This window comes from Mesoplodon densirostris, chromosome 5 (genome assembly GCF_025265405.1).
Source record: "Mesoplodon densirostris isolate mMesDen1 chromosome 5, mMesDen1 primary haplotype, whole genome shotgun sequence".
NCBI lineage: Eukaryota > Metazoa > Chordata > Mammalia > Artiodactyla > Ziphiidae > Mesoplodon > Mesoplodon densirostris.
The window spans coordinates 90,761,596-90,789,246 of NC_082665.1; the positions used below are offsets into that span (position 1 = coordinate 90,761,596).

Sequence of the window (27,651 nt, forward strand, 5' to 3'; positions counted from 1 at the left end):
TCACAGTGAATCTAAATCTCTTCCCTTCATCTTCTGGGTGTCAGGATTTGTCACCCTTCCCATAAACAAAATTGAATCTAGGAAAAGAAAAAAAAAACTTTCAGAATTTCTGGAGAAAAAAAATGACAATGATTAGTATTTCTTAATATTTTAAAAAATCATTGTCTTTTTTTCTATATATGATAAATAGGCAATGTCTAATAGCAAAACCCACTCCTCTGTCTAAAATAGATAATTATATCATTATTAATCATTTTCTGATAATTTATGAAGTAAATTAACACCCACAACAGCTTGTCATGGAGAATGCATTAGTCCTGTTTCTCATAAAGGAAAGCAAAAATAAAGTGACAGAGAGGTGTTCTTCAAAATATAGAGATTCAGTCAGGCAAACATAGAATAATAAAATGGTGATGAGCATGGACGCACTTTAAATTTAAGGTATTAGCAGTCATCTCTTTATGCATGTAATATAAACCATTGGGGTTAATAGTGCAGCTTCTCAGATCTCTTCCTTCAGCTCTGAATCAAATCTTACTGCTAAAGACAATATTTTCACATCTCTAGTGCTTTCAAATCCTCACCGGTGATATAGTATAAAGCATAAATGTAAATATGTAAACATCTATTTCCAGCCATTCTGTGTGTGCAAGTGAAAAGGAACTAAGAACTAGAGGACAAAACAGAAGTAAATATGTTAAAATGCATTCGTCTTTCTTTTCAACTAGGGTAAGGGAAGTGGCTCTATGTCAAGCGTTGCCTTGAGTTATGTCCCTTAAAGTCATATGTAATAAAGGTTTATTTCAAAAGTGATAAAATAAAATTTTACATAATTTTAAAGCTTACATGTATTTGAAATAACAATGGCAGAAATGAAATAAAAAGGCAGAACCCTTTTTCATTAACTCCTTACTGTTCAGTCCAAAGACAGACACAGTCTTAAAAGAGTCAATAACATGGAAATAGACATAATCTCTAGCAGATTTTTTCTTTTTATGATTATAATTAATAATACTTTGCCTCAAAACTCTCAGAATAATTCCCCAAACACAAGAAAAGAAATACACTATTTTTCAGATAGATAGAGATACATAAATAACTTCCTCAGGATGTATACTACATTTAGCCACAATAGGAATCAATAGTAACTCTTGTGTCCTTAAATTCTATGGAATTAAAATGCTTACCAGAATTGCTTGCTTGGGGAATTTTTAAAGTAACTTTCATAGAAACTAACCTCATAAATTGAAGATAATAGTTTAAAGTTCTAAACACTGAGAAGTGTAGGACATTACATAAAAGCCATTTGTCCCAGCCTTTTTAATCTGTTTTTTTTGACCAACAAAACCACATTTTGACTAGAGTCTTCATGCAATCACCAATCTACTCAGTACTAAATTGGACAGATTAGTGAAATCTTCCTTGACATAGTCACAGTGGATTCACAGGCAGGCTGAAGCAGAAATCATTGTTGTTTCCACATTTCTTTTCATGCCCACTTCTTAAAAAGTGTCCCTCATATTTAATCAATACAGTTATAAAACATCTCCATCAGATGGAAGCACTTTTTACTTCATAATGTAAAACTACAATAGCATAACCAAAGCTAATGACCTAGAAAAAAGATTTCTTAGTGAATACCCTGCAGTCTGCTTCTCCCTTCAACCTACGATCTGAAAGAGTTATAAACACAACATTTTTAAATTATGTATGGAGTACTGTCAGTTTCAAAACCAGGATTCACTATTTTCTGAGAAATGGCACATTTCATGTAGCATCTTTGACAATTTTCTTCTGAAAGTCTCTAACACTGGCCTATACCCTCAGCCTAAAAGAAGAAAAATTGTTCTTCATTTCCCTAGAAGTTTGGCTTGGTAAGAGGTTTGGATGAATATACTGAAATATATATGATAGGAAGTCAAATACTGATAGGAAAATACAAGTAATGTATGGATTTTGCATAAGAGGATTGTTTGACCAAAACAAAATTTAAAATTTAGGTAAAAATTGGTTGTACTAAATCTAAACTTATTCACCCTCATACTCCAGAAATTGTCAAATGAATATATTTTATATAAATCATTAAGCCATTTAGTAGTTTACTACACCATGCTAAATCACCAGCTTCGTTAATCCCAATGATTTCTTCAGTTCATTTGTGAGAGGAAAAATAAATAAATCACTGAATGTGTATTGTCTTAAGGCAATAACCCATTCTACAGTTTATATGGCAACAACTTACAGCCTCCAATAAATGAGTGGCCATTCATTTTAAACAATACTTTAAGGGAGTAACCCTAGTTTAGAAAGTCTCATTACAATAGAGATCATAAAACAGTGGAAATTGTCATTAAGGGTCTGATAGTTAATTATTATCATAAGTAAATAAATAAGTGAATTATTTTGGGTTTTGAATTTTCACTGCTGTTTAACTGATAGCGATTACATGTCCATAGTCATCAACTTGGAAAATAAAGAGTAAAACATCATTATGCTAAACACCATTATTTCCTAGTGCATTGATGCCCAATGAGTTTTGTTTCTTTCTGTTCTCCATACTCAATAGTTACACACTGATGGCAAGAAATCAGAGTTACCCTAAGGTTAAAGATGTATAGATCAAATGACATACTCAGAATATCTCTTAACACTGACACATCCACTACTAGAATTGAAGTTGTGTTAATACAATCTCAGCAAATCTGAAACTGTCCCACTGTTTCCAAGATATAACTTTCAGAAAGGTCATTCAGCATTAGTTTCATGGAACTTAAAAAAAGAGACTGATATATCCCTTAGGGGGCCAATAATATCAGTATTGTTAGTTAATCTAACAGATTCAGATTCTGAAATTAACTCTGTCTCTTCTCCACGCAAAACAAGTTATATAGAGAAAATTTCCATTTTTCTTCCTTCATTTATTCAGTCGTTCACTCATTTACATTTATTGATGTATTCACAATGAACACTATGTGCCAGGTAGTGTCACAGGTTTCATATATTCTTTTATTTAACTCTCTAAGATAAGTACTAATATTATGTTCAAATAGGAGGTGGGGAAAATTAGGTTTAGAAAGTATGTGACTTGTCTTACAACTATTAGTTCATTAAGCTGGGACTTGAACCCCAAGTCCAAACCTTCAATCTCTAGGGGCACTGATATTAAGTGCAAGGCACTTTGCCAAATACTGGGCTGGATAAAGAAATGAATAAGACATAATCTCTTTTCCCCTGGTTTAGAGTCCTCACATGGGGTTATGACTCCTGAGAAGTCCTAAATATACACTTAAAGAAAGTTTCCTCACTGTATCCACATTTCTGGCCTCTCTTTTTCATAAGAGAAATTGCAAAAACATCTACACAGACAATCTGCATTTACGATGCCATTGTGTCTAACGCCAGTCCAATCGACTACTACCCCTACATTTTGTGCCCCTACCTTTTGTGCATTATCTTTCACAATTGCCCAAATTGGAGATTTGGAATAATATTTGACTCCTCCAGCCCACTCAGAGCCTATAGCTAGTCACTTATTCTTTTGGAATCTACCTATGAAACCTTTCACAACTGTGCAACTTCCAATTTCCACTCCCATTGTGGCACCATTGAAAGAAAAGTTGACTTCTGAAACAAAATGTCTTATTCTCGCTATGCCACTTTTCATTTGTATGACCTTAGACAAACTACACAACCTCTCTCTGAGCATCTATGTCTTTATTCATCAAATATCTAACTTATTGGAATGGTGTTAGCTGTCGAGACTGGTATTTAAAATCATCAGCACAGGGCTTCCCTGGTGGCGCAGTGGTTGACAGTCCGCCTGCCGATGCAGGGGACACAGGTTCGTGTCCTGGTCTGGGAAGATCCCACATGCCACGGAGCAGCTGGGCCCGTGAGCCATGGCCGCTGAGCCTGCACATCCAGAGCCTGTGCTCCGCAACGGGAGAGGCCACAGCAGTGAGAGGCCCGCGTACCGCAAAAAAAAAAAAAAAAAAAAAAAAAAAAAAAAATCACCAGCACGTATAGTAACTATTTCGGCAGCTATTACTACTATTGCTCTATTTTAGGTCACTGTCATCTCTTAAAACACAATGCCTGGTACAAAACAAGCACTCAAGAAATAGAACTAAAAATTTTTTGAAAAAAATTAAAATAAATTCAATAAATTGAAAGAACAAATGATTTCAGATGTATAGACTGAGATTAGCATCTAGGACTAGGTCTATTTAACTTAAGCAGCTCCCCCAGGGAATTCTCAAAAAGGTACCTGTTGGGTTATTCTTCATAATAAACAGAAACGGATGGTTTGCTATAAATTTGTTTTGAGGCAGACTCATGATCACAGGGACGTGTATGCCTATGAAATAGAGACAACAGTTATTTAGATGTGCACATTAAAAGATCAGTAAAGAAAATATATCCATAATATCCATACTATTTTTTGTAGACAGGAAAGGTCATTTTGTTTGAGAAATTAACATGTGGAAAAATAACCATTTTCTAAGTACAAAGAAATTTGGAATAAATTTAAAAATCGAAGAGCAGAAGAATACATATTGGATTACTCATGAATAATTCTAACTTCACATTTATGCTCAATGAAGAAGAAAACCAAAACTAGTTTCAGTTTAGTGAAAGCAGTTGAAAATTTCATCTTTTAAGCAGTAACTTTCTGCTCACTTTTTATTTGCGTTATATGATTTATCTCATAATTTTTCAACTCCTAATTCCTATCCAGGTATGTTTGTACTTTATTTCTATTCTCCAGACTTGTAGTAATCACATCTGACTTCAAATTTATTTTTTTTAACTTTTCCAAAATTATTCTGTGAGCCCAGAACTTTTAGGATTTGTGCTGTGAATGTGTATGGGATTTTTATTATGATATTAGAAGTTTGCTGCCTTAACAATTATTTAATATGAGAATTTGTATCATGCTCCTCCATTGTGGCATTTATCAATATTTCAGAGTGGATAAATTTAAATGGCTGGATTGTTTTTCTTTCTAGATTAAATATTTCTGCACTCAATTCAGATGTTTTATTTACCAGTAATGTAATAATTTTGTATAATTTTTCAGACCTATGAAAATGGTTTTTAAAATGCAACATGTGATCAGAATTGAAAAACAAATGTAGAGAAGGAAAAAACTATTCCTCTACACTTTTTGTTTGTAACTGGGGTGTGCAAATTAAACTGACAAAAGACAGATTAACAAAATAAATGGTTTTATTTTGTATCCACACAGGAGCTTCACAGAAAAGAAGTGAACACCCAAAGAAGGGGTTGTATCATTTTAACAAAAAGTGGTAAATTGTGGAGAAGTGACTACACAAAGGAAAAGGGGCTTGAGTGTCTAGGGGTGGTAAATTGTGGGAAGGTAAATATATGGGGAAAATTAATGGTATATAAGGATTATTTAGTAAGGTTTTCTTACGCAGACTCATATCACTGCCAACTTTCATCTCCTATGCCAAAGGTTCCTTCTCTTGGCATGGAAGACAAGAAGGGAGATACCTCCACAAGGGAAATCTATGCCCTGATTTTAGACATGTAAGAGGAGGGTAGAGAGCTCTTTTTGTACCTGCTGTTTCTAAACTGCCTTCAGCTCAAAATAACTCTTCTGCAAAAATGGCATATTTGGGGGTGGCATATTCTGATCCCCTGCACAATCCAAAATAACCTTAGTAATATTAAATGTATGGCATTCTTCTACCTGAAATATCAGGGCTATGTTAACCAAATTACCAGTGAATATAGACTCCTGTCTGAATTAATGAGATAATATAGAAAAGCATAGTCAGGATCACACCCATTCTCATTTGGGTGAATATTTGAGTTCTTTTGTTCCTGAGCATCCATTGAGTAGATGCCTGAAAGTCAAAATACTCACACTAACTATTTAAGTGTGATACATCAGGGTCACTGCTGATCCCTTAATGATTGTTACATCCTCTTAGAGAACTCTACATTTAAAACAAGAGGCATCAGGTGATAGCAGAAAGAGTTCTGAACTTGAAGTCAGGAAACGTGATTTCAGTCCAAACCCTACTGTCTATTATTAGCATGACCTTAGGCAAAGCACTTCACACATGCACCTGTTTCTTCACCAACATAATGAGAGGTTCAGACAATGATCAATAAGGACTCTTACAATTCTGTGTAAAAGCAAGTGGAAAATTTGTCTACGTGAACTAGCAACTTCATCCCAAAGCCACCTTTGATTTCTCCAAGGATTGTAATAGCTCATCTCCTCCAATCTAAGTTACTTGAGCACAGTAATGCAAAGTCCTTCAGGAGATAACAAAACAGTAGTGGGAGTCCAGTGTGCCCCACCTAGATGTCAAAATCCATCGCCATTACATAGCATTATAAATTAATCAAGAAATTAATAATGTGGATATAAATTTATCAATGTGACTATTTAAAGGATGCATATCTTTTACATACAGGTTAAAGTCATGGTCTGAAGAATTAAAATAGACTTATGAGGAATTCATTAAAGTTGCCCTTCCATTTCTAATTGAACTTAAGGCTTTTCTCCAATTATTTTTTGAGTATTACTTTTATGCAGCACAGATACTATTCAAAATGCCATTTGTTCAAGGAAATATATCACAGAAGTGGTTCTCAAGCTGTAATGTGCATACAAGTCACCAAGAGACCTCGGAAAATGCAGATGCTGGATTAGTAGGTCTGGAGTTGAGCCTGAGGTTCTGCATTTCTAACTAGTTCCCAAGGGGCACTGATGCTGCTGGTCTATGCATTACACTTGCAGTTGCAAGGATAGGCTCCAAGTAACTGGAGAGCAGTGTTTCTCAACCTGGGATTCACACTGTTATCACTTAGGGAAAGGTAAGAAAATACTGAAGGCTGAATCTCATCTGCAGAGATACCATTCTAATTATTTTGGGGTGCAGTCTGGGCACAGAAATTTTAAAAGCTTTTCAGCTGACTCTAATGTGCAGCTAAGTTTGAGAGCCATTGCCATAGAGATAATAAGAGTCACATTAGACTCTCATTAGAAAAGTAGGGACTAAGAGTGCAAAGGAAGAATGGAATTAATACAATTTCTTAAGAGTGAACATTCCTGAGCAATCATGTTTCAGGTTTGAGCCTACAGTTTTCTCCACTGGGTCCTATCGGCTAATGGGCAGGTAATCCAAGTGACAAATAAGTAGATATCAGTAGTTGAGCCTCAACTCGTAATCAAGTCCCTTCCCTTTTCTTTTGCCTTAAGCTCCAGCCGCACAGGTGCATAAATAGCTTCTATAGCCATTTTCCCCTTCCTTCAGTGTACTGGACAGCAGGAGGAGAAAAGGAGATCAGAGGACCACAGAGTGGCAACATCCTCACGCTCATTTCCTCCAGTCCTTCCTCCTGGCTTGCTGTGACATCATTTGTCCTACCAGTTGATGTTGCAGCTTCACTGCCATCTTCGTTTATCTCAAAGAAAACTTGTTGCATGACATGGGAAACATACACTTCAGCAGAATCTGTAGGAAAATATGAAAGTGCATTGAAGGGTTAACACTCAGGGCTAGTACTTATTGGATCCCAGGTGAATTACATTTTCAAATGAACAAAGAAAAGGAAAAAAATCCAAACTCTTTCCAAGTTAGTTAATTTGCTAGAGATAAATGTGGTTTAGGTTTAGCTCTTGCAGAGATGATGTAGAGAAGGTATGGAGAGACCAAGTTTAGCTCAGATATAAGTGAAATATTTGAATGGACAAAGGGTTTTGCCTGCCTTAGTCATGGTCTACAGGCAAGATGAAAAAGGCTTTACAGATTTGAATTAATCCCACCCTATGTCTTCGACCTCAAAGCCAACTTGCCTTTTAAATTCCGTATTGGGTTTTGATCTGAGTTTAGAACAAAATTTACTTTCTTTCAAGACTGATGAGGCGATAAAGGTCTAAAGAGCTTTTGTGTCATCTGTTACAAAATAGCTTCAGAGCTATGCTTTAAAACCTGTCAAATTTCTCAGTGTAAGATAGTGTCTTAATGACGTTTTGTTCTGCTGTGGAAACGAGCTGAGAGAGAAGGCCCCTCTCCTCCCCTTGGTGGAACTGATGTATGTGTGAAGCGTTTCTGGTATAGTGACCTGTGAAGAGTCTCCTTGAGAAGGGGGAGTGAAACCATGAGTTCAGAAGCCACCTGCCACCCGTGTCCAGACCAGATAGATCTGACAATGTTCCTCAGAGAGACAACGGAAAGGTTGTCGTGAGTTCAGTGGTGGCGAAAGGGTGAGGAAAGAAAGGCAAGCCTTGAAACTTGAAGAGAAAGGAGCTTTGTCCCTCATGAGAGAGAAAGCTGATGTGACGCAGGTGGACTCCACCAAGACGACTGAATTTAGAAGGATTCATGAAGAAATAATTTAGTCAAGGCAAACCAGCTCTGACAGCTTACAGAAAAGTAAATCTCCTCAGGCAAGTTAGAGAGAAGTCATCAAAGGGTTACTTTCGTAAAAAATGGCTTCCTAAAAATAACTCCAAACTGCTTGTAATGACTCCGTCTGGGCCCCTGATTACCTCTCATCCTCATCTCCTACCCTCCTCTCCGGGTCCAGTAGCTCCAGCTACAAGGTCAAGCATCAAGACTTTAGCCCCATCTCTCCATCTGCTTAAAATCCCTTTTCCCAGAACTTTCCCTGATTGGCTCCCTTGTTACTTAGGTCTCAGCAAAAATGACACTTCCTCAAAGCAATTGTCCCTTCTCACCATGTCTAATTCTGCTCTTATCTGATCTAAATCTCTTTATCCCATGACTCTATGTTAGTTAATCCATAGCATCTATCACCTCACCATTTAATTAATTAATTACTCGTTAATTGTCCATCTGCCCTAACAGATGTAAACTTCATTAGAAGAGGGAATGTAGATTTTATTCAACTCTAGAAAACTGCCTGGCACATAGTTGGCTTTCAATAAATACTTACCAAATAAATAAATCAATGGATAAGGCTATGTCCAGTGATAGAAACATGTAAGATGGAGAAAAGGGGGCATCCACATCATTAGTGTGGGTTAACTAAAATGCAGGAGTGTGGTTTTTTAAGGTCATGCAAATGAGCACATTCTTTTCCCACAACTGCCTGGAATAAGATAGGATTCACATATAGAGCACAGAGTAGATGACCAAGGGGCTCATGCAAAGAATGAAGACCGAAAAGCAGGTTGGGGTGGAGTGGAAAATTTCACGCATGCAGTTTAGCACTGGCACCAGACCAAGTGACTCCCTGGCCATTAGACTGAGCAATTTGGTCTTCTGTATTCCATCTTACACAGAGGGGGGCCCGGTCTTGGAAAAAGAACAGGACTTGGGAGATGATAGATTAGAACAAGGCATCTGAACTTCATAAACTCACTGGTTTCTATATCTTTGCAATAATTCTTTCCCTTAATTTCCTATGAAAATTCCAAGTATGTCTTTGTCAAGTTAAGAGGACAAGAAACTTTCAATAGCTTTGCTAGAAGATGTGCAAGTAAATATTAATGTGTCATTTACTCACTTTTTTTTGTATTTAACATTTACTGAGTGTCCACTATATAACAGATGTTGAACAAGGTGATTTACATATATTCTTTTTTTTTCCACCACTAGGATATATTATCTCATTTAATAGATTAGAAAGTTGAAGTTCAGAAAGGTTAAATATTTTACCAAAGGTGACACAAGAAGTAATAACAGTTAGAAGTCAAATATTCATCGCAAAGTTTCCAAAATAACTCTTTTGAAAACATTTCATTCAAAACTTGTGAATGACATGAGTATAAGATAGTGTCTCTTTTGTGTAACTATCACACAGCACTAGCATTGGACTGGTTCCCAGTAGCCTTTAGCAAATGTTTATTGTCTACTTACAAATGGTAAGTAGGGATAGCAGGGAATTAATTCACTATTCTCCTGAAGACCAGAAATAGTGCCAGTCTTGACTGTGGTTGTTCTATTTCAGGCAATAAGACAGAACCAAAGAATCAAAGTAGTTAAAACAACTCAAATAGGCAACTCAGAGCAAAAAATGTTGGACATTTATTCTTTTCTGTTCAGGGTTATTCTCTCGCACAAATTCTTTTATAAAGCATTTTGGAGGTATTTTCTTGATACATCTTCTTGTAAAAGGAAACTTTACAGAAGTCACAAATTGCTGGGAATTTGCAGAGCAAGTGGCTATTTGAAAGTCTGAGATATAGCAAGTGAGCTTCCAAAGGCCAGAAAGAAATTTAAGAGGAAGAGGTGTTTAAAAAATGGCTTGGTTTATTTCAAGTTGGTGAGGTGTCTGCATTCCAGGACACACTTAGATAGCATCCTGTTGCAGTATTTAATTTTGACTGTCTCATTCCTGATGCTGATGAAATTGTCAGAGAAGTCAGATCTATCCGGCAGTGTGAGAACAAGCAGCTAAATCATGCGTGAAGGTGATAATGAACAGCTATGTCACCTGTGTACCCCACCCACCTCCTCCGCCAGGAAAACTCATTCATTCTATTCATTTACTCACGTAATTGATGAGTGCATAAATTAATGAATACTTCTTCAAAGTCCAAATTTTATATAGGACTACACAATAATGCTGGGTTATGATATCCAACCCCACCAGACAGACAAGCCTGTGTCATTAGGACTGTTGTTTTTATATATATATATAAAACAGAAGACTGAATTTAAAAAAGGGTAGATAACTTAGGACAAATTGGCCCTCTTCATCCATTTTCTTTCTCTTTAGTTATTTTTGAACTTGTGGGTACTGCCAGGATGAGAAAAATTAAAGACTGTCTTGGGCTTTGTTGTATAAGTAAGTGTCTTAACTGCACACAATTTCCCAGGTGCCAGTTAGCATAAAAGCTCCATCTCCTCAGATGTGTTGTCAGTCTCAAGCTAAATCTACAAACTGCAGCATTACAATTTCTAGATTGTGTTCATCATCCAGCAACTTGTGGATGCCTATTTCATGGCCTCTAATATTACCGAATTAACATTTGCTAATTGGTTTATAAAAGTTTTATTAGCTCTGCTTAGATGAGAGCCTCACAGTTGTAATTCCCATTATTCAGATAAGGAAATCCAAACAGGGCTGGAATAAAAGCCCATATAATACTTCTCCTACACAGTCTCACTGTAAGCGTGGTTAGAAGGCTTATCTAACATTCTCTAATGCTGTCTGACTTTCATTAAGCAAAACTACTTAAGTGCAAAATAGAGTGCTTGTTTACAGACAGCTTGACATGACTATGACATTTATTCTCTGTGTATGTATCTTCTGGGGCCAAATGCTCTCTCAGTTTTAAGATCAGTCAGTTAACATCATTAGTAAGAAAACATATTTACATGATAATATAAGAATAATTTTCCATATTACCTGTTATTCCAGAAAGGTCACAGCCACCATTAAATATCTTAGTTATATTCAATGAATACAAAGCTTCTTTGAAGTCTAATTTTTGTTCTACTTTAAATCTGTTTTAAAAAATGAAGAGGAAAAATTTTGAAACACTGTACACATTTTCTACCAAAATGATTTTTATAAAATGGATGACTTGGAAAAGATTTTATTGTGAAATATTTTGTTTTCATTATCCCAGTTACGTTTCCTCACTTTTCACACCATTTTTCCCCAGCTCCACTGAGCAGTTCTAAGTTGCTAATAACTTGTTTCCCAGATAAATGGTTGGTTTGGAAGGGAGAAGCAAATACTCTATTTTTTGAAGTAACACCCAACAAAACAGGGTGAATTCTAGCTAAGTTTTCAATTATTTGCTTCTTCGCTAGAAATGTAAAGCTTCCCTCCAGCAACTATACACACTCAGATTTTTCACATCATCAAAGGTGGTTCCTGGCAGGCATCCATGAGACTATGAGCCTGAAACAGAAGCCAACGGTCCTTAAAGGAGATTTTTGGCTACTGAGGTACAGAGAGGGGGCATTAGTAACCTATGAGCCTTCCCATCCATTGTCACAGTTGATGTGACTTCCTTCAGTTTACAGACACACCTAACATCTTCCCCCAAAGCCCTGTATTTTACAGGTAAAAGATTGAAAGGGAACTAAATTTCTTTCCAATAAAGTAAAAATTATAGGAAAAACAAAAAGCTGGCCAATACTTCTAATTCAGGGCCCTAAGTTAGGACTCCAGATTCTGCGCAAGTCTCCAAGCCTCTATTTGCCTGAAGAGGGAGCTTCACCAAAGAATCTCAAAGATTCTCTCAAGTACTGATCTTCTATGATTCCAAGTCAACAGCAATCAGTGACCCTCACTTTCCCATTTCAATAAAAAGGGGGGGGGCAGGAAAAAAAGAAGCTAGTACTTACTGGCTTTAGAGATGCTGAAAGCATCCATTTACATTTTACAGCCAGGTTGGAGACTTTGTTTATGAAAGAAAAGAGTCTTAAGTCCTCCATCAGGGGGCTATGTATATTTCCTACCTCAGGGAAATCCCAAGACAGCTTCTGCCCAAGGGGCTCTGTCTGTGCCCTAGCTGGGCCTTTCCCCCCGTGCTCTCTGGTTTGGATGCAGACATGATTGCCCAAGCACAGGATCCTTGCTTAGCTAACAGGTAGGCCCACATCTGGGGCTAGAAATTAGCTTGTGCAATCAGTCTAATTAGATCATTGTTTTAATTGCCAAATACTGAACAAGCTTCTTAATTATAGTTCTTCAAAACAAGGAACATGCTGTGGCAAAAATTTACTGGCCCTAAATTATTTCTTGGTAAAATATTATGCCCTTTTGGAAGATGTTTATTCATTCAGAACCCTAGCTAACTGGGGACGGGCACAATTCACAACATGCACATTAAAACCTACTGATAATGAAAATAACTTGTTTTATGCCAATCATTTTCAACTTCTTCCTTTTAACTTCCTGCTAAGAAAGATAATATGCAGCATGATGGCTCTGAGGCTTTGGGGTTGTTCTTTTTTTCTATTTTCATTACCACACTTTTTTTATTCTGAATGGAGTATGCGCTTCTAAAAGGTTGAGGAACAATGTTCTAGTCCACCCATAATTTGGGTATTTTTAGTATAACAGTCCAATGATTTGGGGATAATGACAAGAATACTGCAAGACTTATTACAACCTCTAATAAGGTCTAATCATACCAGAGAGTCATTTAAGTAACAGTCTTGCTCATAACATAGTCCAATGAAAGCTACAGTGATAGAAACCCATTCAACCATTTAATAAAAGTATAATCTATGGCCGATTACTAATTAGCCATAATTATTGGAGCCATGAATAGCCAGGTGTGAAGTAGCACTTCCATGTGTTAGCAGTTAATATAGATCATAGTTTTTAATCTTCACAAAAACCCTAGGAAGTGAGCATTATTATTCCCATTAACATATAAGAAAGTGGAGGCTTTGAGAAGGTGGATTTTCAGACTCAAGGACAAGATAGGAGACAGGGCTAGGATTCAAATGCAGGTCCCTTCCAAGTCAGAGCTAATGTGCTAACTTCCACTGCCTTCTAATCTAAATATAATCCAAAATCGTAATCTCGATCAATACGTGTAGTGTTAATTGTGTACCTCTTCCAAATTTTGTGAATCTTAATATTTATTCTAGATGTGGTTCATTTCCTCTTTTCCTTGACTCTCCTCTAAAATTGTCAAAAAAAAAATACAGCTAAAGGTAAAAGAATGAGTAGCAAAAGGACTGGATAGACTATTACCAACCAAACAATCATGAAATGAATGTTTTAGCATATGTAAACATTATCTGCCTCCTTAAAAGGCAGCAATTTACTGCCATAGGCTACCATTGTGCTTAAAGGGGTCTCACACAGGTTAAAGCTGCAGAAAACGAAGGAACACAATTCAGAATTTCTGTTTGAGAAGGAGTCACTCCTGGTCTGCAGGCCCTACTGTGGATTGGTGTTGTCCCTGTCTTCTCCTTTATACCCAGGACTCTTGTTTAACGACAAAATGTCTTCAACTGATTTCCCTCAAGGTCCCTGTCCTTATTGTTTAGAATTCCACTTTTGATACAGTGGGCTTGAGTCATCTTTGGAAGGTTCAGGTTTAGAAACAACCAAGTCTTAGGGCTGCCCACAAGGATAAAAATATAACACAATCCTTGACAGTGGTGGACTTGGACTATTATGTGAGTACATAGTAGTTTCCAGTCACTGTGTGTGTGTGTGTGTGTGTGTGAAATATTCCATTGGCCTCAAGGGCTGAATTAAAAATGCTTTCTGTCACATAGGAAACATAGCTGGACAATGTTTAATGTAAACTTGGATTCCAATTTGTATCAGTGTTTGATAGGCTAAAGTGAAAGAACATTTAGAATCATCATTGCAGCTGGTCATGACTTATCTATTCTCACACCCAGCCTCATTTTCCCTGAGGTCACTTTCTCTCACCCACACACAGTTCACATTCACACACTTAGAGATCCAAAGCTGTCTGTTTGGGATTGACATATGTACACTACTATGCATGAAGTAGTTGGCTGGTGAGTGCCTACTGTATAGCACATGGGGAAAAAAAAGTACAATCCGTTTGCAGGACATATATTAAGTTAACCTGAAAAATGCATTCAAATATACATTAGGTGCAGACAAATACTGTTTGATTCCACTTATTTGAGGTACCTAGAATAGTCAAATTCATAGAGTCAGAAAGTAAACTGGTTGATGCCAGGGGGCGGGGGGGGAGGGGGCGTGGCGGGGGGAGGGGGGAATGGGGAGTTAGTGTTTAAAGGGGACAGAGTTTCAGTTTAGGAAGGTGAAAAATTTGGAAGATGGATGATGGTGAGAGTTGCACAACAATGTGAATGTACTTAGTGCCACTGAACTGTGCAGTTAGATACGGTTAAAATAGTATGTTTTATATTATGTGACTTTTACCACAATAAAAAAAAACATTTAAAAATAAAATAAAATAAAAGAGTAGTGTTTTGAAATACAAATAGCTACAGTTACAGCAGCTAATAATAGTAATTAGCTACCATTACTGACTGCTTGGAACTATACTAAGCTCTTTACATATATTATACCATTTAACCCTTTAAATGACTTTATGAGGTACAGAGTATTATTATCGATTTGCAGATGGGGAAGCTGAGGGTGTGAAAATTTAAGTAACTTTCCCAAGGCTAAATAGCTACTCAGAGGTGGAGCTGGGATTTAAATCCAGAACTGTCAGACTCTAAGATCATGTTCTTCACCACTGTACATACCCCTTCTGAGTGTGTCTCAATAATTGTGCAAAATAGCACTCACAGTCTGTAGAGAACTTCCCAGAGATGCTTCCTTGTAGGAGCAAATGGCTTTGCTCAGTGGGATCTACCAACTTGCTAATTACATTGCATACAACATCCTGAGGTTAAGCAGGGGTACTGGTCAAAGAAAAGAACAAAGTCCACCAAAGACAAAGGCCACTGAGCTAACCAACCACCAATTCCCAAGGGAATCCTGACTTCTTATTCAGTTCCACCCCCCTGCCTAGAAATGAGCTGGTCTCTGGGGGAATCTCTTAGAACTAGATTTCCTGGGATTATTCCAAACATCCTAATCACTTCTCTCTTCCCTTCTGGATGTTGAGGTTGGATAGCATCGGCTAATCCAGTGCTAAAACCTCTAAATCACATGGGATTGTGCAGGAGAGAGACATCAGGTAGACATCAGACCCACCCCCTCAGCACCGCCACACACAGACAGGGCCATGTTCTGAATCTGTGGATGAAGAACTGCACCCAGAAAATGGCAATGGGGCCCCCCAGGACTTTGTGCAATCTTTAGATGGCATTATTTGGTCAAGTGAACCCAGTACCTTAGTAGGTTTACATTTTCTACATCTCAGCAGCTCTCTAGAAAAGCAAGCTCCTAACTCATTCCCATGTATTATCTTTTTTATTTGGCAGGTAAGCAGGGAGGAGAAAGAAATAGAAAATATAGAAAAGGAAAAACAAAATGTTCATAATGCCATAACCCTATTACAACTAATGTTAACATTTTGGTAAATTTCCTTTGTTTCTTTCTGTAGATTTGTTTCTTTGTTTCTTTTTTTTTTTTTTTTTTTTTTTTTGCAGTATGCGGGCCTCTCACTGCTGTGGCCTCCCCCGTTGCGGAGCACAGGCTCCGGACGCGCAGGCTCAGCGGCCATGGCTCACGGGCCCAGCCGCTCCGCGGCATATGGGATCCTCCCAGACCGGGGCACGAACCCGTATCCCCTGCATCGGCAGGCGGACTCCCAACCACTTGCGCCACCAGGGAGGCCCTAGATTTGTTTCTTTACATAGCTGTAATCATTGTAAAAAAATTTTAATCCAGTTATTTTTCTATTAAAATATACCATAATTTTTTCTCATTATCACAGCCTCCATATCTATCATTGTTATTGGCTAGGTTACATTCTACCACACTTTTCTTAAAATTCGTTTACTGTTGAACTTTTACATTATTTCTGTATTTTTTCAAAATAAACAATGTTGTAATAAAAAAAATCTTTGGTGCCTGGAATTTGTTTGGAAAAGGTGGTACAACTGCCAACTAATGTTTCTGCTTCCATATAACTGAAGATTCGATTTCACCTTTTAAGGCAAGTTATTCATTTGTTTGGGAAAAGCAATGCAGTGAGCTCTTTTAATGCAAATAGAACCCCTGGGATGGAGATGGAGAAGTTTGAGATGATGAGAGTGGAATCTGTTCTACCCCATATGAAGACGTTGTTTTCACTAAGGGTTGAAATCTACTGTTATAGATTCCTATTACGACTAGGAATCTGGCCTTAGAGGGGATGGAAGAAAATCTGTGTTACCTTTATTTTATGCTAGGAAAAGTTGGAGGACTCTGGATGCTGGGTAGGATGGAGATGGGAAGGACACCCATTTTGGGTGAGTGGGCCCCAGCACCATGAAAATGGTAGGCTAAGGATAATAATGGACAGAGGAAGACTCCCTGGTACAAGAAATGACCTACATTCCAGGAATACTCATCCTTGAAACCTGGTTTTAAATTTCTTTTCACCTTGTAAGCCCTTTTTATTATTAGATTTCAGTAAAGTTTGGTTAAACATTGAAGTTGCTCTTACTTGTAGTAGCTTGCCAAGGGCTACCTTAACAAATTACCACAAACTATATGGCTTAAATAACAGAAACGTATTGTCTTACAGTTCTGGAGTTTAGAAGTCCAGAAACAAGGTGTCTGCAGCATTGGTTCCCTCTGAGAGCTGTGAGGGAAAGATTTGTTCCAGGCCTCTCACCTCGGCTTGTAGATGGCCATCTTCTCCCTATGTCTCTCCACATCATCTTCCCTCCCTGTGTATCTTTGTATCCAAATTCCTCCTTTTTATAAGGACTTCATCCATACTGGATTAGGGCCACTCTAATGACTTCTCTTTAACTTGATTACCTCTACAAAGACTCTATCTCCAAATAAGGCCACATTCTGAGGTAGTGGGAGTTAGGATTTCAACATACGAATTTGGAGAGCTCATAATTCAACATATAACAGTTGTTCCTGGGCAAATTAAAAGAAAAGTCTGTGTTCACACTATGGGAGAAGTTGTATGAGAAGTGTGGCTACAGTTTGGAGTCGCTGATGACAAGGCCAAGCAGTTTGGAAAAGCTGTCCAGACTACAGTAGTCTAGGCAGATTTGTGGACTGTGAACCATTCCTGTTGGTATTCCTAAAATGTTGGAGAAGGGAATTCTGAAAAAAGCATGTATTTCCTATTGTCAATTCAGTTTGTAACTTATACATTATTATCTAGGCATTTGTTATCTAGGCTAATGAAGATGAAGATACCTTAGTTATAAGTACCATTATCCTCATTTTGTACTAATAAAACCACAACCAGGACATTAAGTGACTCTCCTAATACCCCACTACTAGTACATAGCACAGACAGTTCTCAAACTCAGGAGTATTTTTGTGTGTGACCCCAAATATTAATCTTTCCAAAGGGAAAAGAGAGAGAGAAGTAAATTTGAAAGTAACCAATTCCAAAAATTATTTCTATGATCAATAGGTAAACTATCTGTCACATACACCATTATATCCCTGGTGTTTGGCACATAGTAGGAGCTAAAAGAAATACTCTTTGAAAGACTGAATAACGTCCAAGTAGAGATTTATAGATGGTAGAGAACTGGAAGAGAGATTGGAAAGAGAGAGTCGATATTAGAGACATGAATAGTAAGGAACAAATAAAAGAGAGAAGAAGAGGAAATTTCTGAAAATGAAACTCTGGTAAATATTATCTGGGGACAGAAGGAAAAAAGGTATAAGTCAGGGAGAGGAAAATTTCACAGAAAGAGAGAAAAATAAATAGAAGTAAGTTATGCCATAGGGGTTAAAGAAAGAAGGGTTTTCAAGAAAAAGGGGATGGTCAAAAATATTTGGATCGGGCTTTCCTGGTGGCACAGTGGTTGGGAGCCCGCCTGCTGATGCAGGGGACATGGGTTCATGCCCCGGTCCGGGAGGATCCCACATGCCGTGGAGCGGCTGGGCCCGTGAGCCATGGCCGCTGAGCCTGCGCGTCTGGAGCCTGTGCTCCGTAACGGGAGAGGCCACAACAGTGAGAGGTCCGCGTACTTCAAAAAAAAAAAAAAAAAAATTTTGGATCAAGAGCCCAGAGTTAGGGTGAGGGAATCATAGGATACCTCTTTCTCCAGGATATCAAGGAAGACAGAGGAAGAGAAGTTTAGCAAAAATGTACACAATTTTTGAGGTGAAGGGTTGAGAGGCGAGTTTGCATGCTTATATGTTTTCTTTAAGGAAGAGGTGGTTGAGACATACATTGAGAGTAAGAGAATCAACATGAAGCAGTGCCTGGAGAGCAGAGGTAAAGTCTTGGTGGGGTGTTAGAAGAGAAAGTTCTCTGAAGAGAAAGACTACCAAGCTCCAGCCTCAGGGAGACCAGAGTGACTGATTTGGAGAATTTTGCTTAACAAAATCAGTAGTTGGGAAGCAGGAGTAGCTTTTTGATGAGAGAACTACAGAAGCACAAAGACAAGGTGACAGAAATATTTAAAACGTTTGGTGAGAGTACAACTGAAATAACTGACTGGATCCCGGCTAAGTGGGAAAGTAAGGAAAAGTCAAGAGGGTGGAGAGGTGGAGGGCCAGGAAGGCCTTGATGAGTGTTTGAAGAAAAGTTTAGAAATGAAGGGACAGAAAATAATCTATTAGACACCTGTCTCTTTTTAGAAGTTCAGGTAGAGTGTGATTTATTTGGGCACCCCTTACTCTCTGAAGTTTCTCCTGTCTCCAGGAACCATGATATCAAAAAATTAGTGTTTATAATTATGGCTTCCTGAGATACACCTTTGTGATTTCCATTTTGTATTAACTATCTGAAATGACCCCAATATTTCATAATAGCTATAAATGGAAAGTAACCTTTAAAATTGTGTAAAAATAAAAAAAAATTAAATATTTATATAAATATATATACCCCAATAATAAAAAAATGACCCTAAGATTTATATTTTATATTTTAATGACTCTTACAGCACTATCTGTCAAAGGCACTTTAACATATCTTTTAATTATAGAGTATCACAAGAGTCTTGGGAATTATATTTTCCTTAAACACAATAGAAGACAAAATATTTTAAATTCTAATCAGGAAAAAAAAGAGAAAGATAAGTTTGTATACTAAAAAGAATAATAATTCCCTTTAATCCCAGCATTCTGTTTTGAAGACTTACATTTCTTCATCTCTTTCAGAGAATATTGAGTACTTAAATTCCATCCTTGTCATGGCAACGCAATGCTGGCAATGTTCAGACCTGCCTTTGCAACCATAAAGTAGAGTAACAACTCCAAACGGGTTTTTTTCTTTATATGTTTGTCAATAGCCTTTTCGAGCATTGGTTATCTTTCAGCCGGCTATTCAAGTCCCTCTATAAGTGAAAACATAGGAACGAGAATGATAAAATGACATTACCAACCTAGGGAGGCTTATTTCCACTTCCTCTTCTTGCATCTCAGAGAACCACTGCAGGATTTGATGAGCAGTAATTAGCTTTTCCATTTCTTCTATGTTCACATCTTCTGCAGGAAGTATGATAATTAAACTAAACTCATCACCTTTGTAAGGTAATTCTAAAACCTGGTAGTTCATGGAGGACTCAGAAAAATAACCTGGAACAGAGAAAATAAAATATTAATATACTTGGCAATTCCCAAAATAGTGCTTTAGAGTGTGATTTTTTTCATATTACCATATTTTGTTCTCAGAAGAGTCTTCATCATTGGAATTTTGACTGCTGCACCATATTTCTGAGTGAAATTCATCAGCCTTGTGTCTTCTTTTCTAAATTTCTGTTTCCAATCCCCCTTGAAATAAATAGCATTCACCAAAACAAGCCGAGTCAGAGGGCCAAATTCTTCCCCTGAAAACATGTCTTTAATTTTTCCTGTGAAAGGAAGAGGAAGAGGTGGGAAGAAATATGCAATAGTTATTCAAAGGAACTGCTTTAAATAGAATTAAAACAAAAATTTATTTTGCTAGTCAATTAAAAACAGGGTGCTTTATCATTTAAACTTGGCAATTTTGAGAACAAAGGGGAGCTTTATTAAATATTTCACTTAGAAACAGGTACAAACAGGATTTCACTAGGAAACAGGAGGTACAGGATTGTCTCAGGCAAATTTGGACAGACCTAGTAATGGCCTCTCTTTAGTGAGATTATTTGTGTAAATTGTTTTTCAGACAGAAAGAACAAAACCTAAGTATCTCTTCCTGCATATTTGTTGGTAATTTTTAAACTTTATTTCAAGGTTCTTCAGCAAGTCAATCAGAATTAATACGTTAATGGTTCACTCAAATTCTCCACTCTTGCAGCTGTAGCCACTGACCATTGGGAGAAGACAAGAATAAGGTTGCTAGTATGATTTTCCTCTTCTAAAAAACCAGTCTCCTGGATTCCCTGGTGGTACAGTGGTTAAGAATCTGCCGGCCAATGCAGGGGATGCGGGTTTGATCCCTGGTCTGGGAAGATCCCACATGCCGCGGAGCAACTAAGCCCATGCGCCACAACTACTGAGCCTGTGCTCTAGAGCCCGCCAGCCACAACTACTGAGCCCGCGTGCCTTGACTACTGAAGCCTGAGCGCCTAGATCCGGTTCCCCCACAACAAGAGAAGCCACCACAATGAGAAGCCCATGCACCACAAGGAAGAGTAGTCCCCACTCGCTGCAACTAGGGAAAGCCCGCACATAGCAACGAAGACCCAACGCAGCCAAAAATAAATAAATTAATTAATTTAAAAATAAATAAATAAATAAAAATAAAAAACCAGTCTCCTATTTCTACATTCAATGAGTATTTCCAAGCTGTGAGTCAACAGCATGATCAGGTGCCATGGAGCTGTCTAGGGATGTGTATCATTGTGTATCCCAATAATAGGACTTTCCTGTGAACACTGCTCACAGCACTCATCTCATATTTTCAACTTCTGCTTCCCCATAGGAGGCTCCCCATGAAAAATACAGTGGTGTCTTACACATCACAGTTTTTTGTAACAGGACGAATGAACAAAGAAACAAGCTACTATTAATTGAGGACCTGATATATGCTGTTCACTTCACATACATTTTTTTTAACCTTCCAATAATCCTGAAATGTTTTAATAGTATCCTCATTTTAAATGGAGCATAGTTTAGAACTTGTCAGAATTTGAACTCAGATCTGTATGAGTTTAATCTTGTGTTCTACTATGTCACTCAGTAGCGCCTTTGGAATTTTTGCCAGAAGTTTAGATTACAACTTTATGACAGAACTATCAATATTTATTATGAAACATTAACACATTCAACTAACATGAGTTAATTATTTACAGTATATGTGGGAAAGAAGGCATCTTGGACAGATGGACAGATCTAAGTTTTACCTGGCCAAAGATATTATTCCTGCTGCCATACTTAAAAATCCTATACTTAAACAAAAATTATTATTAAAATTCTCCCATCAAGAATTCTACAAATAGGGCTTCCCTGGTGGCACAGTGGTTGAGAGTCCGCCTGCCGATGCAGGGGACACGGGTTCGTGCCCCGGTCCGGGAAGATCCCACATGCCGCGGAGCGGCTGGGCCTGTGAGCCATGGCTGCTGAGCCTGCGCGTCCGGAGCCTGTGCTCCGTAACGGGAGAGGCCACAACAGTGAGAGGCCCTCGTACTGCAAAAAAAAAAAAAAAAAGAATTCTACAAATAGGTGTCTCTCTCAAACAAAAAATAATAATCTGTATACCTTTCAAAGCAGCTTACACTTTCTCTCTGTTTTACAATTTAGTATTAATTTGAATAACAGGAAAGAAAAATAGGAGATTTGATCCCTCTGAACCATAATTTAATAGGAAAATATTCAACCATTCTTTACTTTAGGATATTAAAAACCATGAATACAATGGCAAATAATGACTTTATGAAAATGGGAAACTTTACCATCTGTTTTGCTTTCTACCCAGGTACTTATTGTCTCTGCACAAGCTTTTGCATTCTGAAAATCCACCAGTTTTATGGCACTCTGAAAAAATTCCTTGTTGCCATGGAGATACTGTTCTTTCACAGTGAATCCTTCTTGAAGGTAGAGGGCATTGGCAAGATTAAATGTAAATTCTTGTTTTTTCTCTGAGATGGCAGAGAAAAATGACTTCAGCACAGAAAATTCTTCTCCTAAAAAATAATTATAATGTATACTGACATATTGAACAACATAAAAACAAGAGCTTCTCAGCTTTGCTTCTAAGCACTCTGATTCATATCACCATTTTTTACACCCTTAGGTATAACTAACGATCCTTTCTAAGTTAGTGTAAATATTTTAAGCATTTATCTCCTGTGGAATATGCATTTTGTAGAGAAATCAGCTCTCATACAGGAAAAAAAATGTCCATGTAAATTTGAAGTTTGTCAAAAACAAGAATATGCATTTAAACAGGCTGAAGGAAACTTCCTCTTTATAATCAAATTTAGCTCGTTCTTAGTTGTTGGAAAGGTATCTTTAGAATCTCATTCTTTGCATAACATGCAATATTTACAAAAGAGGAATACTAATGAATGCTGATGGGGGCTAAGGCAGTGATGAGCAATCCTTTTCACTACTACTTTTATTTCAGCTTAAGAAAGAATTGTTCTCTTATGAGCAACTGTGCCTGTCCAATTTTTGAAATTTATGAGGTACCCCTATAATTATCTCTGGAGATGCATAAGAATCAAAATTACCTATTTCTTCAGGTTCATGAATCTATATACTTTGGCTGTCTTTGTGAACAATAAAAATCTTTAACCATTCCAACTATAACCACTAGCCAAATGAGTCTGTCAGAGTCAGCTACTAATCACCATTGGCCCATTACTTATTTATCACTGGGTCATCCTGACCACCATGTTTTCAGGAAGCTGTACATGCCATTAGAGAATTCAGCTCTGATCGTTGCTCAGTGGCTTCCTATTTATTACCAGAGGGCACCAATATTTTTCATTTCTTTCTGGCTTAATTCTGGAACTCAATTGTTGAATCTGGGAACTGTATTTCAAATCCAAAATTCCTTCAGAGCCTTTGTTTATTTTGATTTAAATACTGAAAATACCGCTTTCATAACTTAGAAGTTGATTGCATGCAATTAATCTCTATTGAAGAAAACACAAATGGTTCATCATTGGGAGATGTCCATTGAATAAAGAGGGGAAAAGAAGACTGAGAGGAACTTTTATCAGAGAGCTAGCAGCCCATAGGGCATCTCTGTGCAAATAAGAACTCATGCCCTCACTGAGTGGTGGTGGTAGGCTGCATGCCCATATTTTGTCCAGCTGAGTGGAGACTACATTTTCAGTCCCCATTTGCCTCTTTGTCCTGGTGCTCTTGTGCAGATACAACCTACAAAACCATAGAGCAGGCTTGGAAGGTATATTGCATCATATTTCAAACTCCATGATTCTCCATTTGTGGGGATATAGACACAGACATAAACAATTTTAGTTACAAAAACTTACTTCCATATGATTGGGTATGAAGAATATCAATAATTCTTTACAACCCTGGAGTTCCTTACATAAGGAAGAATGTTAATCTATTTTACTTGTTTATACAATGATTTCAGATGCAATCATTTCTTGCTATTGGAAGCTGAGAGAATATCTCAACAGCTGAGAGCCTACAAAGAAGACTTTCTGAGGGAAGGCATAGAGCTTCTCCAAAAGACTTAAGTAAGGTCAGAAATAAAGTGGCAGAATTTGAAACCAATTTTCAGAAGTTTGTAATTTATGAACATCTTTATAGGAATGGGGAAAAAAGGAGAGGGGGAGGAAAAAATAGTTCCAACTCATTTGTCAGAGCAAATAAATTTATGTCATGTACTTAAGGTCTAAGACTGTTTGACAAACAGTCAGCTGCCCTTTGATAAATCACTGGACGCAGAAGTAAATGAAAAAATGTCACCAATAGCACAAGTTTGGAGAATATAAAGTTATCTGCCTATACATTTGATTTAATTTACAGATTAATAGTTTCTTTTAGCACAGATCAAAAAGAATACATATCCATGGCTCCTAGTAAGCAATGAGAATAAGTTTATTTCATTTCCTAAAATAGAGCCATGGAAAACCTACAAGTCATGGAATGAATGTGACTTTTGGTTTGGTTGTACCAGACCTCCAAAAAATGTTCTAAAATTTGGTACATGTTTACTTCTCCTGCTGTTAAAAGCCCAAAGATCAACCGTGTGTACAATGTGAGAGATCCAAAGATGAAAACAAAGGCAGTCATAGAATTATAGATTATTTTAGCTGAAAGGTCCAGAGAAGTCATCTAATCCAAACTCCTCTTTTTATAATGAGGAATCTAAAATCCAGAGAGATAAGATAACTTGAAAGGTGCCCAATCACAAGGTCATTTGTATGCTTAACTGAGACAGAAGTTCATGCTCTTCTCTTTCTATAACCCTCTTGGAATAAAGAAGCACCTTTAAGTTAGTCTTCGATTAATAAGCAGCATCATTAGACACAAAGCAAAATGGAGTATTATCAGATGCTCAGTAAACTGGAGAAGGTAAATTCTGAGCAGACGCTTTGGCAATGGGGAAAGAAGGATAAGTGAGGATACTGAGAGCTCCAGTGGGGGTAGGATGCTAGGGGTTGTATGCCCATCTGAAGAATAAGCAGTTTAGATGTGAAACAGGTTGGTAGCTGGAAAAGTAAAATATAGCCTGACTGAACAGATAGCACTGCTTGACAATCAGAGGGAATTGAAGTCAGGGCCAGGACCAAGATGGGTCAATGAGACACTCATTTTGGCATAAAATTTAAGGAGATGCCAACAAATTCAGTAATCAAGATAAATAATATTCTACTGCAATATAATTTTAAATCAATATTAACACAAAGAAATCCATGATGAACAAAATATAAAAATTTTAAATAAATAAAGACAGGCTCATTGTTACTGATTTTTCTTTTTGTCTTGGGTTCCAATATGGCTCTGCTAGGCACTACCTTCTAATCTGTCATACCCTTTGTTCTACCCTTAACACCATTTTGCTTTTCTTTCTTTTCATCTTCCTGCACTTTTTCTCTCTGTTCCCCTCCTTAACTCTGTGTCTTATTTTTCTTTATTTCTTAATTTTCCCTTTCTTTTTTTATTTTCCAGAGTTTAATATTTATATTTTCTCCCTTTTTGGTTGGTCTTCTTTTCTTGTTGTACTTATCCTCCATCTGTGCTTCTTTCTCCCTCCCTTAATGAAGTATAATAGAAAGCAAGTTTGGTAGATTTTGTTACATGTGTTAAAAGGTTAATGCTTAATTGTCCATATATACTCTTTCAAAGAAAATATTAAAATGTTCATTATTGCTCTTGTGACCTATAACCCTCAGTGAATCATTTTTAGAATTAGTTCTGGGCAAGTTACTCAACCTTTCTCTGACTCAGTATCCTCATCCGTATAGCAGGGTTATGTCTGACTCACAGAGTAATTGTGGGGATTAAATGAGATAAGCACATAAAACAGTGACTGGTACACTATATATATCTGTTTGATAATGTCATCATTATTATTACTATGATTATTATTATATTCACAATCCAGCGTTGTTAAGACTCCCATGTTCCTCTATAAGATGGATTCATTTAAAGTAATTTAAATTTCGGAGGCTCTAATTTTGCTAGTTTATCGTGGAATCAACTTTACATATCTTCATAAATGTTCTATTACTTTCCAAAGCAGTATCATGTGATATAAATGTTTCTGGGACTGTGTAGTGGGATTTGCTGAAATTAATACAGACAATGAAGACTAGATCTGCAACACAGTGGCTTCATTTTACATTATCCACAAAGGAAAACTCTTGCAATTAACTTCACTATCACCAACTTCTTTCCTACATAAAATTGCCTTTATTTAAAACGAAGCAAATAAAACCTTGTAAATAGTTTATTCAGAAAAACAATTTCCTAAAAATAACTACTCTGTGCTAAAGCAAACATACTGAAATTGGTTACAGTTACAGTGACTAAATGTCCAAATCAAAAATCTGGAAGTCACCTCTAATGTTTAGGACACAGTATCTGACAGTGATATAAACATTTTAAACTAAAATGGAAATTGGAAGCACAGGATAGCCAGGGAGATGGACAACTACCCCCTGAAATGGGATACCAGCACTAAAGCATCAACACAGTATCTCAGATGGGCCCTTGCGATGCTAGAAAACAACTACCCACATGCAATGGGTTATATAAATGCTTCTTTTTTTAAATTTTCTTTAAAAACTATTAAATAAGCTTTTAAAATATATAAATGAATGCTTTTTCTTGGTCTCACTTAAGTGAAAAGGTTAAATTCTAATTAAAAACTAATTTTTAAAAGCTTACACAATAATAAGAGATGCACACAAAGATTTCTGGGTGAGGGTACTCACTGAAGCATTTTTATAAGAGAAGTATTGGATATTATCTAATGAAGAAGGGTTAGGTGAGTATGCAATAATGTTTTCATCAGAGGCAAAAAGACACAGCAATTAAAAACTACATTCTGAAGCAGTTGCATGATATGAAAAAATGATCAGACACAGTAAGTGCTAGTAGAAGAATATGTGTATACATATATATGGGTGTATATCTACTCATACACATACACACGTGCACACACAACATAATCTCACTTAAAACTGGCTAAAACAGGCTAGAATAAAATATATAGACATAGTCACAATTTTTATGTGTATAGAATTAATTAATAAATTATTTTGGTAATATTCTCATTAAGAAACAATTATAAATATTTACATTGACAATTATTTGCATTTAAAATTCTCCATTTTATTATAATTTCATACTTTTCATAACTTTTTATATTTAATAAGTTCTATGACCCTGAGCTTCTCTGATAGTTTAAAAATAAATTTGGCCAGATCTTATCTAGTATAAATAATCATATGTAAGAATCTTACCAGTTGAGGTTTCTTGAAATTTTAAACTTTGTCTTATCTGCTGTTGTGTTATTCCTTTTGCTCCCAGTTGTACCATTCCAAGGGCCAGAGTTGTTCCAAAAGGGGAAATTATGATGTTGTTCTTATGAGATAAACAAACAGCTTGATAAAGATCCACTGCAAATTCGGTATTTCTTTGAGCCAAGGGGCTTGAGGCTTGACTTCCAGAAAAAGTCAATAGGAGACTCCACAACAAGATCTTATCCATTTTGAC

At 36.9% G+C, this 27,651-nt stretch overlaps 1 protein-coding gene across 1 annotated transcript; it reads right to left on the reverse strand.

The window, feature by feature from the left end:
• SERPINI2 (serpin family I member 2) lies at positions 1–27,651 on the reverse strand. Its single transcript, XM_060100019.1, has 8 exons — positions 27,399–27,651; positions 22,398–22,628; positions 20,178–20,372; positions 19,905–20,097; positions 11,362–11,459; positions 7,410–7,496; positions 4,268–4,357; positions 1–77 (listed from the first exon to the last, which is right to left on the reverse strand). The coding sequence occupies exons 1-8, from the start codon at positions 27,643–27,645 to the stop codon at positions 1–3; spliced, it is 1,218 nt and encodes a 405-aa protein (XP_059956002.1). The 5' UTR covers positions 27,646–27,651.